The following is an 18,794-nucleotide window of genomic DNA, read 5'->3' on the forward strand; positions in this document are numbered from 1 at the left end:
AAATTCAACAGTTTAAAACCCATGAAGAGGAGTTGTGCAACCATCAACACAATCCATTTTACAACAATTTCTTTTTTCTTATACTCGTTATTATTAGCTCACCATTGCCCCTGAACTTCTGCCGTAACCCCAAGAAATTATTAATCCAGTTACTGTCTACAGGTTTAACCTATCCTGGGTTTCATATTTAAAAAAATACAAAACCAAAAAATAAAATCCAATAATAATAAAATAAAACAGGAAAACCTTAATAGAAAAGCAGAAAATAATAAAAACTAGGACAAACTTAATATAGGTCAAAAGGGAGAACAAATGATAAGGTACTGAAATTTAACCTAACTACATCTGCATCAATCTACTTTCAAAGTCCAACCACTTTGGAATCCCGTAACCTGGGATAGCAGTCATCTGCTTTCCTCACGCTGGGGCATTTCAGTCTTAAGTCCAAGGGAGCATGTCAGTTCCTTCCATCTGCTACAGGTGAGTTTCACTTAAGTCCAGTTCCCTTAGTGGGGTTTTTGAATTGGAACCTTTTGGGGTGGCCTGTGCAGGATGTTGTGCACCTCAAGAGGAAAGGGTCTAAAGTCCTGGTTGTCTGCAGCATGCGGCCCAAGTCACCAAAGGCTGGATGAAAACTAGGTCAAAAGTGCCCAATTAGGAACATAATGGCAGATTCTTCCCTTTGTGGGTGGTCTATACAAGTAATGTTTTCCCAATAGCATCGTGCCCCAGCTGGTTCACTCAACAGAAGTAAAATCGACTTCTCCAAAACAGACTTGACTTGAACTTAACTTGGCATTAGTTTCACTGGGCACCCCTGTAGGAGTGTCTGTTGACTTGGGGTGTCTGTAGAACAATGGTATAGGGCAGGGACTGCTTGGTTTTCTCCCACTCCCCTCAACATGAGAAACTGACTTGAACTGGGGTGAGACCCCCTCTGTTGAAGTGGTTTTTAAGATAGACAAATAAGGGGATGATATGTGAATCATGAATATTAGGGAGGCACACCGCCTCGCTGCTTCGGACACATCAGATTAGCATTGCTAGGTCTTATCCTATTTCTATTCCCAGTTTTTTGTTGTACTTTGTTGGTTGGTTGTAGTTGTTTACAAACCCACCATCAGGGTGTAACAGTTCCAGTCTCTCTACACTCTATCCAACATTTGTTGTTTTCTCTTTTGTTTTTAAATTGGGCTATCATGAGTGTATGGTGATATCTCATTGTTTCAAATTGTATCTCTTGATGGCAAGTGATGGTGAACATTTTTCTATATATATGTTAACCATTTGAATGTCATTTTTAGTTAACTGTATGTGCACGTGTTTTGTCCACATTAGCTGGATTATTTGTTTTGTTTCATATTGAGGGATATATGCCTAAAGTAGACCAGGGATATATATAAACTTTAGATATGAAAACAGATTTTTGAACTCACACTTAATCCTAAACCCTAATCTAAGAACAATTAGCTCTTACACTGTGCTCCCGCTCAGTACTTGTCCTCATGAAGTGATCCCTGAAGGTATGGGTATTACAGCAAAGCGTGATGAAGAAACCAGATGGTGCCAGGCTACCAGAACCAACAGTGTCTGAAGTCTTAAGGACTTGTCTTAAAATAAGTAGTCATCTAAGTGAGGTGTCAGCTAAGTCTATACAGAAGAAGCACACCAGCACGTGGATTGTAAATAAAATCCAAGATAAGAGAGGGAATTATATTAGACTTTAAATTCTAAGCATCCGGTTTGCAGAAGGCTATGCATGACAGAAAAAGCCCAAAACCCATTTTGAGAGTCCCCATTTGATTAAGCCTCCATTGAGCTCCCTCAGGCCATGGAGTATGGCTATGAATAGTCTTTCCCTCAGACACAGTGCATTGGAGAGTGCATTGCTGTAGATAGAAACAAAAACAAAATGTGCTGCTGACTCACAGCGACCCCACTGTGGGTTTCTGAGACTGTAACTGTTTGTGAGAGTAAAACTGTGTAGGAGCCCTGTCCTCCTTCTGAGAAGCAGCTGGTGGTTTTGAACTGCTGATCTCATGGATCACAGCCCAGTGCATAAACACTACACAAAGAGGGTCCACATAGATATAGTTAGGTTAAAATTTAACATGCTATAGTTTGCTTTTTCATTTTGACCCATTTTTTATTTGTTCTAATTCCTATTATCTTTTGGATTAAGGTTTTCTGTGCTTTATTTTGTTGTTATTGTTGCTGCTTTTCGTGGCATGATTTTTGAAATAGGAAATTCAGGATAAGTAATCCATAGAGACAAAAACTAGACTAATAGTTCCTTGGGGATAGGCAAGGAAGGTTGGGAAGTGATTAGGAGCTAATAATAATGGGTGAAAGAAAGAAGTGTTCTAAAGTTGATTGTGGTGAAGATTGCCCAACTCTTTTCAATATATTTAAACCATTGAATTGTATAGTACATGATCTCTAAGCCAGTAAAACTGTGAAAGAAATTCTTCTTAAGCAGTTTGCCTCGGCACACACACCTAGTGGGCAGAAGAGTTTTAAATACAAGAGCGCCTGGTATTTCAACAAACTAGAGCCTTGCCTCTTACCCTCACCCTTCATCCCAAAGCTCAACAACGTTTCATTATTCTGTTTTTCAAATGTATAAATTGTCTTCTTTCTTGGAACTGTGGAGAGGTACAAACTAAAAATGCTATAAAACGAGCAAATTGCTTTGGGGGTAGGGTGGTGCTCTTTTCATTATTTGCCAGATTGAAAAATCTAGCGTTTGTTTCTCTTGACCCCACACTGCTTCGTTCTGCCAGGTGAGAGTGGGGAAGAAATGTGTTGACAGTGACTTGTGTTCCTGGCCTGGGGAAAGTTCTTCCCTTCTGCACCACATCAGCAAAGCCACTTTTTAGAGGTTTTTTAAAAACCTGTTTTTCCGGGATATGCGTTTAATTTCTTTAATGGCCATTAACCGCCTGAACAGGCAGAAGAGAAGAAAGGGGAGAAACTTCCTATAAGATTCTAGACAAGTCACTCAGGCGCTTCTTCCCCACTTGTTGATCCTCGCCATTCCTGGGTTTCCCCCTCCTGTCACCCCTGGGACCCAAAGGCAGGCAGCTTCATCTATTGGAGTGCTTGCTTTTCCCTTTCCCATCTCCAGTTATGCCCTAACCTCCCACCATCCCCTCTCCCCTCCCCTTCTGGGGGCCTTCAGAGCCCCCGGGCACTGAATCCACGTCCAGATGTGCCCATAGACCCTATTGTGGGGACAAAGTGACTGGTCCCTAGTCAGCTCCCTTCTTCACAACTAGTGCAGACGCTCCCCGGGCCACTCTAGCAGATGGCACTGTTCCTGTGGTTCCTGTGGCATTCCACCTCCTTCCTTGGGGAAGCACAGGCCACAGCAGAGCAACAGGCTTGGCAAGCAGCCAGATTTCAGCCCCACTTACTTTCCCCTCTCCGGAGAAAGAGAGAATTTTCTGCTCCCGTAAACAGTTACAGTCGTAGAAACTCACGGGGCAGTTCTACCCTGTCCTATAGAGTCACTGTGCGTTGGCATCGGCTTGATGGCAGTGAGTTGTTTATTGTTGTTGTTGTTGTTGTTGTTTTACTTTCCCCTCAGCGGTACCCTTGTGTAGGGCGCGGCTGCACCACAGTACCCAGAAGCCCTGGGTTTTTTAAATGGTTTTGTAAAAGGCAAGTGAGTATGTCAGGATCTTTTCAGGTTAGATTTCCTGTTAAGGTGGTCAACTGAGTTTTAACATCACTTCCAAAAACTAAAATAAAATAAAAACTCAACCAAGCCCAATACCGTCAAGCTAATTTCAACTCCTACCAACCCCACAGGACTGAGTAAAATGCCCTTTTGGGTTTCTGAAACCGTGGATCTTCCGAGAGCACACAGCCTCCTCCTCTTTCTCTCAAGGAGAGGTTGGTGGGGTCCAGCTGCCGATCTTGCAGCTAGCAGCCACCATGGGAGCCGCCACATCCCCAAGGATCTTTGACATCACTGGGTAGCACCTTCATGGAGTGTTGCAAACAGTTACACAGCTGACCATGAGCCAAAAGGTTGGTGATTCAAATCCACCCCGAGGTGCCTCCCCAAACAGCCCTTGAAAAGCCTACAAAGCAGTTCTCCTTTGCATACACAGGGTGGCCCCAGGTCAAAACCAACGCAATGGCTGCTCGCCACGAGGACTAACTCCCTAGGAATGATTCCACTTACCTGCTCACAAGTTTTCGCAAGCATGGAAGGTGCAAAATAAGGTTTCTCTGTCTTCATGTCAATTACACTACCATACACCAGAATCACAAATTTCATGTTTGGATCGATAACCACTTCATTATAGCTCGATAGAGTCTCCACGTAGGCATGGTTACACTCCACACACTTCTGAAAGTCCAAGTCCTATAAAGAAATTACATGCTTGCTTCCTATCAATCATTCAGATTGACATCTCATTGCAAGAAGAACGTCAAGTTTCTCATCTATCTCCATTCCTTAAGGCTGTCGGAAGACATCATGAATCTTGGGGACATACAGATTTTATTGAGTCCAGAATGGCCTGTGACAAGACTCTGAATTCAATGTATTTGATGTTGCTATTATTTATGGTCTCAAACATATTCGCCCAGGGCTGACTTTGGGGCTTGCTCATGCTCTCAGCCAGCTAAAGCAGGGTACCCTCTTCTACCCTCATAGATTGCTTGCCCATGGGCCTGAGTTATTAAGAGCTCATAAGACTTACCTAGCAGTAAGCAAAGGGTCCATTTAACAAAAGAACAAACAATCACAAAAAAGCTAAAAACCAAGCAAGGGATTGAGTCTAATTCAAGACTCAGAATCACAGAACTTGAGAGCCAGGAGGAGCTTGTTGGTTGTTCTGGGTTGCTCTGGGTTAGGAATCCAACGGCCAGGAATCTCCTGACCTGGTCCTCCCACCAGTCAGAACATCTCTTACAACAGGAAGTTCACAGCTACCTGGCCCAACCCTTGGCTGAAGAGGACACAGCTGGGCCCCCCTCCAAAAAAAACTTTAGAAGTAGGAAAATCTTCTTTAAAATAAGCCCCCCCCCTTTTTTTGGCTTTTTAGAGAAGCAGGGACAATGTGCCATTTCCAGTAGCCAACCCTCTGCCGTCAGATCCCCTCTGACCTTCCAGCGAGTAGGTAGCTCAGCCTTCACTGTGTCCTGGGAGGAATTTTTGTTGGCTAGTTCCTCCATGGACAAAGATGAGGAGACTACCAAAGTGTCCATTAGAAGTTCTCTGGAGAGTGAAAATTGGGGTTTAAATTTTTTAAATTATTTTTGTATCTGTATGTGGGCACTTCAAAATGTTCATGGAAAAAATTCCATTATCTTTTCATTTTATCTTTCCACAAAATTTTTGAAGTTCCTCTGTATTCTCCATCTAATTTGTAGCATAAATATGTGTTGCATGTGAATTTAAAATGTAAGGCTAATTCACCTTCATATTGAGACAGGTCTGATTAGCTACAATTTCAACCCTTTGGTCCTAATTCTCTCCTCTGGAGTTTCATCCTAGATGCCAAACCTGACCCAGTTCTCATAAAGAGCCAAGGGAAAAGGAAAAGGGAAGACTCTGGAGCAGTGGTTCGCAACCTTCCTCATGCCGCGACCCTTCCATACGGTTCCTCATGTTGTAGTGACGCCCCCCCAACCATAAAATTATTTTGTTGCTACTTTATACCTGTAATTTGCTACTGTGATGAATCAGGTGACCCCTGTGAAAGGGTTGTTCGACCCCCAAAGGGGTCTCAACCTACAGGTTGAGAACCACTGCTCTAGATAGTAGACCTTCAGGTCTCCCATTCCTCCAGTTCTTGATTGATAACAGGCTCAAATCATTCTTACAGCATATCATTATTAAGCTGGATACAAACATGAGAGTCTAAAGGGTACAATCAAGGAACAGACTTCAACGACTACGTTTTTGATGGGAAGTTAGTAGGAGAGGTGCAGTCACTTCCAGGAAGAATTTGCAAAGGCAGAAGTTTTACTTTAGTAAAAAAAACCCGCCTACTGAGTGATCACTAACACATTCTTATTTAGGGTATGAGGCGAGCCTAGGTGGTGCCGACAACTAACATTTGACCACTAACTAGAAGGTGGTCAGTTGAAATCCACCCAGAGGCGCCTCAGAAGACAGGCCTAGCAACCTGCTTCTGAAAGGCCACACAACCTTGAAAATCCCTGTGGGGCCCAGTTCTACTCCGTGAACATGGGGCCGCCATGAGCCAGAATTGACTTGATGGCAACTGGTTTTCTTTCAAGCTATGCTCAACTTTTGGGTATCTACCTGATTAATATGGGAGAGCTTCAAAGTTTTGGGGGAAATTACATTATCCTTTAATTCTATTTTTTATGCAATCTTTTTGAGGTACCCTCATATTTTCTAAGTTTACTTAAAAAAAAGACATTTTTAGGAATCACAGAACAAACAGCAGTGACAAGACAGCTGAAGACCTGGAGGAAGTCGGGACAAGGGAGCATATTTAATGTTCTACTTTTGAGAAGCTCAGACACAATCTTCCTTTCCACCTTTGCCTTGCAAACAGAAAATACATTTTGTAAAACACACAGTGCATAAAGCTCATTCCTGGTTTCAACATGTCATTGTACCTCATCAACAAGACTTGATTCAAAATACTGAGAAGCGATGTGGAGAGCAAGCTTTAGCCATATTTTGTACTCCAGGGAGGGCCAGAAGACATCAAAGCCCTCGTACAAATCTTCCAGGGAGATGAAGCAGGCCTGAAAAGACAAGGCACCAGGTCATTGTTGCTTCATCATTCTGAACGCTTACAAGGAATTTTATTGTGAAATAATACATATAACAATATGTATACAGATGTAGAATTGTTTGTGTGTGTGTAGCTTAGGCAAAAATTTAGAGAGCAAATCGTTGTTCATTCAACCAATTATACACATTTTGTTTTGGAGAATTAGTTGCAATTTTCTCAATTCAGCATTCTTCCTCTCTGGGCTCCCTGTAGCCATTCATTCCTTTATGACACTTTCTGTCTTTTTAGCTTTGTATTAGAGTAAATGCTATCTTCTTGGTTTCAGATGTTGAGTTGATCTAAGGAGCACAGATCTCACAAGTGTTAGTGTTCAATGTACAGGCCTGTCGTTTGGCTGCCAGGTGGTTTCCAGCAGTGAGCTTAGTTCCAGGTTGGAAGGGTAACTAAAGGGCCAAAGCCTTGAAGGTTCTGCAAGTCTCCATGAGACCAATAAGTCTTATCCTTTTATCAATTTGAATTTTGTTTTACATTTTCCCCACTTCTGTCCAAGACCTCATGTGGTCCTGATGAGAGCAGTCAGTAGTGGTAGCTGGGCACCATATAGATCTTCCGGTCACACGGTAGTTGTGGACTGTGGTTTACAAGGTCCATTGGTCCTTTAGAGTAATTGTCATTACTCATCAGTATAGAATGTGGAGCACTGTCTTATGTACCAATTGACTGAGCTTTCCCAAATGCCCCTGGCTGTGACCCTACGCCCCCAAGCCCAGTGACTCGTCCCCTCCAGGTGTCTGATTGTGGCCAAGAAGTTTTCATATGTTAGCCCCTTGTGTGTGCTCATATACGCATATATTTTTGACCCCCTAACAAATAAACCCCAAACCTAACTCACAGCCATTGGGGTGATGGTGACTCATAGCAACCCTACAGGGCTGAATAGAACTGTCCCCTTGGCTTTCTACAACGGTCATTCATTATGGGAGCAGAAAGTCCCAGCTTTCTCCTTCAAAGGGGCTAGTGGTTTCTACTGGGGCCCTTTCAGTTCCTGGCCCAACACAGAACCACTGAGCCACCGGGGCTCCTAGCATGCACAGAGACTCATGAAGAAACTGCCTCAACACAGCCTTTAATTGCAAGAAACCGGAAGCAGCCCAAAGGCCCAACAGCAGAAGACCGGGTAAAGCAAGTGGTACATCCACACAGTGGAATCCCATGCAGACTCAGAGGCAGCATGAGATGACAAAACCATGAAACACCACACGACATGGAAGGAGCTGGACACCACTATGCTGCGTGTGTGACGTTAGTCAATCACAAAAGGACAAAGGCTGTATAAGCCCACTACTGTGAGGGGAAATACCAAATAAATAAATTCTAAAGACCAATTCGCAAACAAAAGGGTAGAGAGCCTGCCTCCTGTCCATGAATCCTACATCACTCCCCGAATACACATATCTTAAGAACCACCCTGAAAGAGGAGACCTCACATCAGCAAGGTCACTCCTTCCAGAAGGGGAAAAGGGAGAAGAACATCCACTTGATGCCTTACAACCCTGAAATAAAGTCGTGCCAAATCACCAGACACACACTGGAGGGAGAAGGGACCCTTACTAGAAATCAGTTCACCATCAGGGCAGGGGAGCATCAAATGTCAAAGGAGGCATTTACACTTCTGTTGGTGGGTAAATGGGGAAGAGCAACTTCCCATCAGGAAGGGATACTCAACCCTAATTACAGAGAACCCAAGGGGAGAATAAGCCTGGTAGTGTGCTCCTGGTTAGACACTGTTGAACTGGTGTCTACCCAACCCTCAGTGAGCTGTACCAGGTGCTGTGTACCCTGATCATTAAAAGGTCCAGCAGTAACAGTACCGTTCTCAGCCACAGCCAGCATCTCTAATACCTTTTCCATCCCACATAGTACAGAAACTGTACCCCCTCTCTTCACTGGTCTGCTGGTGCCACAGCTAATTGGGGTGGGGATTGAGGAGAGCTTAGGCTCCTTGTAGACATAGTAATTTATTTCTGTCCCAAAAGCTTATTAACAGAGGATTCCATTGTTCACTCTCTCTAACTTTCTTCACCTTCTCCTGTGGCCGTACATCTGTCCCTCTGTCTCTTCCTCTCTCTAGCTCTCCCTGTCTTCCTTTCAGCTATTCTCTCTGTTACTGTCTTCCAATCTCCTCTCACCCTGCCCCCTTCACTCTCATTCCAATCTCCCCTCACCCTGCCCCCTTCACTCTCATTCCAATCTCCCCTCACCCTGCCCCCTTCACTCTCATTCCAATCTAAACACCCGGGCAGGTCATTAACTCTAATAAAAACCTGATAATTGAAACCCATGCTCCGGTCCGCTTTCCTTTTAGTCCCGTACTAACAAGAGTGGCCTTGACTCTTGTTCTCTGGGGAACATGGTATCCCTTGAAGATCAGACCAAAAGGATGCAAACTCCACTTTATGAACTGTGCTCTACCTGAAAATTACCTTGGACTTAAAACTGAAATTCCCTGGTGTGAGAAGAAGCCAATGACTGCCATTGGACCGTGGTTAGGGTCACTGGCTTCGCCAGCATCCAATGAAAAGGGTCCCAGAGCCATCACATACTCACGACTTTAATGACCTCCTTGCTTTAATATGACAGGTATTAATCCGATAGGAAATGTTCTTCCCTTGTAAATGAATGCTACAGGAAATTTCCCCCTACACCAACCCCCAAGGTCAATGCAAACAAAGCCTAATTGAATTCAAGGATTCAGTCTGTATATATCAATACTTCATTGGCTTGTGGTTCGGAGCTGGGCTATACTTGCATAACCTCCTTTTCTCAATAATATGCTATATTCTTTGCCATCGGATAAATTAATGACATTGACAATGGAATTGCCTTAGGCCACACGGGGATGATTGATCATGTTCTTTGTCATAAATGATCATGAGACCTCTAAAGTGAATCAGAGTCATACACAATTTGTGGACAAGTGAATAGATTCTGGGTCCACTTAATTTTAGCTCCAATCCAAGACTATTTAGTTCTTATGACATGGCCCTGCTCAATACTTGCCCTCATAAAGAGGTCACTGAAGAAATGGGTGCTACAGCCAAATTTGGTGAAGAAATTAGATGGTGCTGGCTATTAAAATGAATAGTGTCTGGAGTCTTAAAGGCGTGTATTCAAACAAGCAGCCATCTGAGTGAGGGGTCATCTAAGTCCTGGTAGAAGAAGCACACCAGCTTGTGTGATCCAAAGATTACAAATAACAACATCCGAGTATGATGAGGGAAAAGGTGTCAGAACTTAAATTCTGAACACCTGGTGTGCAGAAGGCTGTGGATGACAGTGGGAGCCCCACATCCATCTGCAGGGCAGTTCCAGGGGTTAGGCCTCGGGTAGAGCCCCTCTGACTCTAGCAACCTTGCTATTAGACAGTGACTACTGCAAACTGGATTGTGGCAAATGGAACTACAGTATAATGTGATATGTGGACACTGAATCTCCCTCGACCCATTCTGAATTTGTTCTACTGTTCAATATTTCTTGCTTTTTTTCTGGACAGAGGTTTTTTCCTCTGGTTTATTTTATTGTTGCCAGTGGTTATGTAACACATATTGTCTGCACAAAGAGGCAGATGTACAGAGGCAATGACTGATGTAATGACTTCTTGGGGATATGGACGGGGTGCTTGAAGGGCGTGGGAAAGCAAATAATGAATACAAGAGAGGGGAACATGTCCGAAACCTGACTGTGGCAATGTATATGCAACTCTTTCAAATGCAACCAAACTATGGAAGTGCATATGATCATATCTTTTTGAAAAAGCCTCAAGAGCAGTAAGCATGATTTCAATGAAATTACACAACCACCAGAAAACAAGCTAACTGTAGAATTAATTCTCAACTGACCCCTCAGAAAAACTATCCACTTTAATGAACTCACATTGTCCTCTTCCATTATAAGCAGTCCTTTAGTATTGTATTGTTTTTTTCTGTTTGATCATATTAGGGTTTAGCTCAGCTGTGTTATATCATTGGGAGACATCCTTCAAAAGTTGTGTTATATGTTTTTCTGCTGTTCAGTATATGCAACCCAGGACTGATGAACCTCTCGGGACAGCGAGTAGAATAAGGGTCTGGGGCAGGATGGGAGGGCGATGGAGAATTCAGTGGGGGGAGGTGGGTAAAAGAGGGACCATGTCAAGGAGTCCAGGAAGGAAGAGAATGTTTGGAACTGATTGTGGGAGCAACTGTACAATACTGCTTGACAGGATTGAACTATGGAATGGTATATGTATTAACTCCCAATAAAAAGTAAATAAATATAAAAAACATGGGGGGGGGGCGGAAGCAGTTATTTTGCCGAGAAGTGGTTCACTGTACATGAAATGATACAAGGTGCAGCCAAATTAAAGCAACAGACATTTAATAATAGACTGAGGAAGCTAATTTCAGGCCATCTATATGATATTTGATATGGCTCAGGAGCCCCAAGTTCAGGAACTAAGTTGCGTGAGCGTATCTGCTCTGATTGTCACAGTATGCAAAGAGACTGTGCCACCGTGTTTGTTTCCAGAGGTGGTTTCCTGGAATTTTATTGTTGCTCATTATTTAGGGTTGCATGGTCTCACTGAGGCTTCACTTACTTTGTGAGCCAATCGGTCATCTTTTATTTGCATGAAAAGTGACCTCTAGGAGTGGCATCAGCGCCAGACTCAAAGGATGTGTTAAAACAGTAGTTCCCGGAATTCCTCTAGTCTCTACGAATTAGTTAAATGTGGCTTTCTTTAGAAATCTGAGCAAATGAGCATTCTTAACACAACAACAAAGGAGATCTCCTAATGGAAGCCATTTACTGCACATCTGCATGAACCAGGTAGTATACAAAGACTCGGTCTTCGTGGTATCAAAGGTAGGTATTGCCTCTATGTAATGAATAGAGATGAAAAGACTCAAGGAGGTAAAATAACTCACCCAAGGCCCTACATCAGGATGTAGCAGAGCTCAGCAGACCGAGACATGAGACACTACACCTGCATTCTCTCCACTAGCCCACCTGGTCTCCCAATAACTAGTTGAACGAATAAATGCAGTATCAGAAAGCAAAGGAAGTAATTACATTGGTCTTCTTTATTTACTTGAAGACTGAGCCAATAACAATATAGAGAACCCACTTACCTGTAAAATGGTCTCGCAGATCGCAGTGAAATCATTCTCACGCTTAAGCAGACAGTTGAGTTCTCCAATGATATCTCCACTAGTGCAGTACTCGGTAAACATCGTTTGGGATATTTTTTCAGGTTTCAGGCTACTGTCTACTCCAAAGGTAGGAGGTGAAAGATGCAACTGCAAAGAAAAGGGACGGGATATGCAAATGGAAATAAGCAAGGAAATGATGTTTGATCAAACCATCAAGGCCCTGGATAGCGCAAATGGTGGCTGGTATATGCTGCTCAGCAAAAAGTTGTAGATTTGAGTCTTCCCAGAAGAGCTTTAGCAGGAAGCTCTGGCCATTGAAAACCCTCCCTAACGCTGACATACGGGGTCACGGTAAATGGAAATCAACTATATATTTTGTTTTTGAAGAATCATAGGAATTCCCACTGTTTCTTGCAAGGATGACAGTGGAAGGAAAATATTCTTTACGAGCCTTGTCAGATTGTGAAATAAGAATTAGATTTACAAAGATTAGGCTTCTCACATTTCAAATCTTCAGGGCAAAGATTTGCTCTCAGTTTTTACACATACAATAGTCTACATATAGTTTTTCTTATACAAAATTCCCACGAAAACAGGTCATTACCATCTGCAACTGATGTAGTCACCAACTCTAATTCCATGAAATGTCTGTATCATAATGGGCCAAGGCTTCAGGGCAGAGGGGAGAAACACTTTTGATGGTGCAGATGCATAAATCAGATGCCATGAATTAACAGGCCTCCAAACCAAGCCCTGATTTCAGGAACAGCTTTGTTTTAAGTTTGGTTGCTTACGAGAGTCAGCATGAGGCAGAAAAGGCTGGCTGAGTTGTTCAGGAAGAGGCCTGACAGGCACCGCCGAGGAAGGAGGAGTATCAGGCTTCAGTGCAGAGCTGCTGGCAACAGTCAGAAGGTGTTCCGGGAAGTTTAGGCATTAACAGCAAAGAGGAAGGCTGCTTGTCCAAGACCCAGGAGAGCAAAGGGTTGCTAAAGAACTTGACTGTGACAACTGCCCTTTCCTAGAAAATACCATTTGGAATCTATGCTTCCATACTTCCAGAAGACTAAGAAAATTGTTTTAAAGTTGCCATAATGTTGAATGCAGTTCAAAAGACCAAAGCCACAAAAAATGCCTCTGCTTTCTTCAGAGGTATTTTCAAAAAAAAAAAAGGTGATAAAATTCTAAAAATGTTCCCTATGATTCCTGGCCCCTTGCTGTCTGATCAAACACTAACTTGGGTATTACTGGGTATAGAATGAAGGCATTAAGGAATTGACTCAATCGTTCTAGCCCAAACCAAACTCATTACTATCAAGGTAATTTGGACCCACAGCAACACTAATAGGACAGGGTGGAACTTCCCCTGTGGGTTCCTGAGACTGTAATTCTTTATAGGCACAGACATTCTAAGGTGGAATTAAGGTTACTAGTCACCTGATTTGAAATAAAGCGATTATCTTGACTTGTCCATGTGGACTCAGTGGTCCAGTCCTTAAAAGTAGAAGGAGACCGAAGAGTTCCTGGTGAGATGCAGCGCCCAGAGAAGGTCTTGACAGGTCTTTCCTGGCTCTGAGCTAGAAGGGCCTTCAAACATAGAAATCCTGAAAAGGGAGCCCCGTGAGCCAGCAAGGAAGTAGGACCACTGTCTTCCATCAGGATCTGAGTTTCTTCATGTTGATGTAAGATAAAAACCACAGGTGGCTTGAAAGAAGAGACTTTAAAGAGCCTCACACTTACGGAGACTAGAAAAAGATCCCAGGTGGCCTATCAGGCTACACGTTGAACTGCTAGCTGCAGGGTCAGTGGTTCCAATCCACCAGTCACCCCATGAGAGAAAGATGAGTCTATCTGTTCCCATAAAGTTTTAAATCTAGGAAATGGGAAGAGACCGCTCTGCACCGCTCTACAGCGCTGCTGTGAGTCACAATCTATCTACTCAAGGACAGTGAGAACGGGGCAGGAGTCCAAAGTCAGGGTACTAGCTCCAAGGAAAGGCTCTCTTTCTGTGGGCTCAGGAGAAGGGCCTGCTCAATGCCCACAGTTCCGTTATTCCTTGGTTCTTGGTGACTCTCACACGGCATCTGACTCCTCCTCTTTGTGTTCAATCTCGGCATCCTCGCTGCTCTAGGCATCACTCAGAGGGATGAGGTTTAGGGCATGCCCTACCCTGTTGTAGTTTCATGAACATATCAAGAAGGCCCCGTTCCCTAACAGGCATACCGAAAGCCATCGCGCCATTTCTGACTCACAGTGACCCTACTGAACAGAGGAGCGTTGCCACTGTGGGGTTCTGAGACTTTAAATGTCTAGGAAAGTAGACAACCTCATCTTTCTCCCGATGAGCGACCGGCGGGTCCACATTTTAGGCCATGTGGTTAGCGGCTCAGTGTGTAAACCCACTACGTCACCAGGCCTCCTCTGGTTCCCAAAATCCACTGCCATGGAGTCGATTCCAACTCATACATAGCACTGCCCTTGTGGGTTTCTGAAACTGTCCATCTTTATGGGAGTAAGAAACCCCATCTTTCTCTTGCTGAGTGGATGGTGGTTTCAAACTGCTGACCTCATGGGTAGCAGCCCAGCACACAGTCCACTACACTACCAGCGCTCCTTTGCCTTTAGGAGCATAAGCTTCCCAAAACTTATTCTGGAAGGACACAGCTCAATCTATACGAGCAGGACGGAACGAGACTCAGCTAACAATCCACATGAGATTGGCAACAGATTCTCTGCAGCAGCTGCAAGAAGAGAGAAGAGTCGTATTGACATTTGGATTTCAAACTGATAAGACTCAAGCTCAGCAAACAGTCCAGCCCGGCGGAATTCTGGTTGGGAAATAATCAATATAAACTGTGCCTTTTGTGGTCATTTGTGTTGACAGCAATAGAAAACGAATACAGCTTCAGCCTAAATGCCATCGGATTTATATTTTAAGATGGCTGTTACCACCCATTGTCAAAAATTCCTCCAAAGGAACGTGTTATGCTACGTTATTGTATATATTACATGATTAGCATGCATGTTAGCTTTATCTCAAGTGTTGGCTATGACATAGCTAATAGGTACTGCTAGTCATCTCGTCTTGTTACGACTGTAAAGGGGAGCCACAGCAGAAGGATGGCTAACCATGGCAGATTGCCTCTGTCCCCCTCCTCTCTGTCTCCTCTGGCATGTTTTCTATGTAACTGATTTATTTTGCTCAGTGTCGGTCCTAGCTCCCTAGAATCGGTCCACTAGAAGGGGGCCCCAGGACGGCAAGTCCTTTCCTCTGCGTTGTCACAGCCCTCAGCATGGCGGGGACCAAGCCAGGCCTGGTGGCAGACATGTGTGAGTGAACTGGTCAATGAAAAGCTGAGACTTGTGTGGGAGAAGGCCTGATGAAACCACTCCTGAAAAGTCACCCACGGCAAACCTCATGGTAAAAACACACACAGGGTCATCGTGGGTGCAGTTGGCGACTGGTGCTTTTTTCATGGGCCGGACTTTGTATTATTGTGTTGGCTGCCTTTGAATCGCTGAGCCTGGGCCCACCAGGCGTTAACCCCGGGGCGTTAGAGAAAAAGGGCTGATCCTTAGGGGTCTCTTGGCAGCAGTCTCTGTGGGAGCAGATTGCCAGGCTTTGCTCCTGTGGAGCCATTGGGTGGTTTTGAAGCATCAGGGGCCACCCGCAAACCTGCATACACTGCCCAGGCAGCTTGATCTCAAACTCAAAAAACAAACAAACAAATGAATCCAACCTCACTGCCATGGAGTCCTTTCCAACTCAGCCCCAAAGGAGAACTGCCCCTGTGGCTTTCTGAGACTGCTGCTCTTTACAGGAGCTGAAAATCTCCTTGCAGAGAGGCGATGGTTTGGAATTGCAGATCCTGCAGTTAACAGCCCCAGGCTTACCACTATGCCCACAGGGCTCCTTTGGACTCCTTGTTACCTAGTGTTATGACATGTTCACTATAATAGCTTATTTCCATGATTTTTAAGGTCAGTAATACTCATTTCGAGAAACAGGAAGTTAAATATATCCTTGATCATTTGCCGGATAAGGGTTCATGGTTATGGTGAGGAAGGGAAACAGGCGGGGAGGGGGGGCAAGGGGCACTCAAGCAATCCAGGGAGGCTAAGCTTTATCTTGGGTTATTGACTATCTATCGTACAAACGTTTTCAATCGGCAGGGGGACGTTGAGTACATTTTTTCTTCCTGAAAAGTGGGCAATAGGCCGAGTAAGTTTGGGAACCTATGCCAGGATCTAAGGGTTTGAGATCATAGGGGTCATAGGTGAGGCTCACCAAATGCATCCCACTGCCAAGTTCGAGGGCAAAGGCATTCTGATCCCACCACTGAAACAGCTCTCTCTTCCCCACCCTCTCGCACTAGGACTCCTCGGCTCTGTCTCTTTCTCTCCCGCCACCCGGAGCCTCCCTTCTGTCAGAAGAAAACCTGTATTTCACTCCTCATCCTACTTGATGCCTCTGAGTGGTTGAGTTCGTGGCCCACGCCCTTGTTCCCGAAACTCTCATTTCCTTTGCGGGAGTAACTTAACCCCTCCCAGTCCAGGTTTCCTGGTTTAGTTGGCTGTGAGGACTAAGGAATGGCTAAAGCATTTTGTAAAACGTGAAGTGCATTTCAGGTGTTGGCGATTACCACTGTCTCTCCACAGTTGTGTTTAATCAGAGCAGACACAGTTTCAGCCATTTGAAAAAGTTAAAACTTACATTTTCTCAGTTCCGAAAAGGTCTCATGCTACAGTTAAAAAAAACCCAAAACAACTCTCTGCCATCGAGTCAATTCTGATTCAAAGCAACCCTAGAGGACAGGGTAGACCGGTCCTGTGAGTTTCCAAGACTGTAACTCCTTATGGGAGGAGAAAGCCTCTCTTTCTCTAGAGGAGTTGGTTGGTGGTTTCAAACGGCTGCCCTCTCCATTGGTAGCCTAACACATAACCACTACACCATCAGGGCTCTTGTGTTACAGTTACATATTTCAAAATACATTTTCAGTAAAAAAAATTTTTTTAAGTCCCTTACAATTGCCATTCCTGAGATGATTAAGTATATTCCTTGTGGCATTTCTCCTTCCTTACATATGACATCTCCGTAGTCAAAATATGCAAGTTTGGCTTTTTTCTGAAAGAAAAGAAAGAAGCAGAGTCAATATCAAAGCTCTGCAGTCTACTTCTCTCAATGGAACAACGATTTATAATCCAAAAATGGGTTTCAAGTTACAGAAAAGCACAAAATGATCTTATTTGAGGTGTGTTAATGAGGTATACCAAATCAACTTTTAGAAAGAAAAGGAGACCCCAACAAGCTACCATATATACTCGAGTATTAGCTGATCTGAGTATCAGCCGAGGTACCTAATTGTACCACAAAAATGCATTAAAAATGTGCGGGAAAACTCAGCTTATACAGAAGTATATGTGGTATGTTGTCGTATTTAAAGGCAAACCAAACTCAGTGCTGTCGAGCCATGCTGACTCGTGGTGCCCCTGGGGGTTTCCAAGACTGTGACTGTTTGCAGGACTAGAATGCCCAGTCTTTCTTCCTCAGAGAGGCTGGTGGTTTTGAACTGCTGACCATGAGGATTGCAGCCCAACAAGTAACCACTACAACAACACCGGGGCTCCTATTGTTGGTAGGTGCCGTCAAGGCAATTTTAGGCTCCCGATGACCCATGTCACAGAGTAAGCAAGGTCATCTATGCTGTGTTTAAATGGAGACCTTCTGGTGGCACCCGTTGTTCAGGGGTTGGTTACTAACAAGGTCACTGGGCGGTTCGAACCTACCACCCATTCCATGGCAGGAAGATGAGGCAGTCTGCTTCATCTTTAAAGATCTGTAATCTCGGGTGCCTGGTCTTGGCACAAGGGACTCCATTTTGGGTTTGGTGCCTCCACCTTAGCTCTCAGAACTCACCCCTTGCTGGCCTCCCCTCCCCTCGCTGAAAACCGCAAGTTCTGAGAACCAAGCATCCCCAGAGCCAGGAGGTTCTTTGAAGATATGGGCACTCCACCATCCCTGACATATAGATAAGATTAACGACCTTCTCCCTTCTGAAGCACCTGTGTGTGCAGATCCTCCCCAGCTTTGATCCTCCCCAGCTGTGCCTGCCAGCAGTGGGCATAAAAATGCCACCAGGATTCTTTCCCCTGGCGCGGCTTCAATAGCTCAATACCCTGAGTTGCTGAACCCGCCCGCAAGCTTCTCAATAAAGCCTGCTTCTAAAATTTGCCAATTGGATCTTTGGTTCTGTTTCGTGCCCCAATAAACCTTACACCGGGAGCCCTTCGGAGGCAGTCCTACTGTGTGCTCTGTCTTTGTGAGTCAGGCTCACCTTCCCTGGAAGCACAACACCAGGTATTTTTCCTGTGGAGCCATGGGGGGTTGGGGGGGGTTCTGAATGCCACCCTTTGTTTTGGCAGCCAAGGAGCCACCAGAGCTCCTGAACAAAGTGTAGACTCTGTGATTCATTCCTAGAATGGTAACTCCTATCCGCTTCAATAACATTTATGGAAGAAATAGGATGTATTTAGGCCGTTTGTGCTTTGGGTTATAATGGCACACTAAACCAATTCTCTGTCTAAGAAAAGCTTGCAGGTAAGGTGGGTAGGGAATTGTAATCCATGCCAAAGAGACAGGAACAGGATACCCTATAAAAAGGCAGAATGGCCACATGAGCCTGTCTTGGGTGTCCAGGGAAGGCTTTACAGAGCAACGGACAGACATGCTCAGGCTGGAAGGAAGAGGAACAGCCAGGATAAGAAGAGTTGGAAACCATTCAGGAAGAGGGATCAGCATATGCAAAGACCCAGAAGCAGAGTGATCACTGGGGCTGGTGTCCCCCAGTGCAGTGATGGATGGTGTTTCCCCAGCCTG

At 44.4% G+C, this 18,794-nt stretch overlaps 1 protein-coding gene across 1 annotated transcript in view; it reads right to left on the reverse strand.

Moving 5' to 3' along the window:
• The window catches only part of SLC9C2 (solute carrier family 9 member C2 (putative)), a 98,360-nt gene that overhangs the window by 8,383 nt on the left and 71,183 nt on the right, over positions 1–18,794 (reverse strand). The window contains exons 22-25 of the mRNA XM_075541189.1: positions 16,944–17,042; positions 11,900–12,067; positions 6,610–6,741; positions 4,193–4,375 (exon numbers count right to left, since the gene is read on the reverse strand). Coding sequence (XP_075397304.1) covers positions 4,193–4,375; positions 6,610–6,741; positions 11,900–12,067; positions 16,944–17,042 — 582 coding nt within the window. The remainder of the gene's footprint in view (positions 1–4,192; positions 4,376–6,609; positions 6,742–11,899; positions 12,068–16,943; positions 17,043–18,794) is intronic.

Source organism: Tenrec ecaudatus, chromosome 1 (assembly GCF_050624435.1).
Source record: "Tenrec ecaudatus isolate mTenEca1 chromosome 1, mTenEca1.hap1, whole genome shotgun sequence".
NCBI classification, from domain to species: domain Eukaryota; kingdom Metazoa; phylum Chordata; class Mammalia; order Afrosoricida; family Tenrecidae; genus Tenrec; species Tenrec ecaudatus.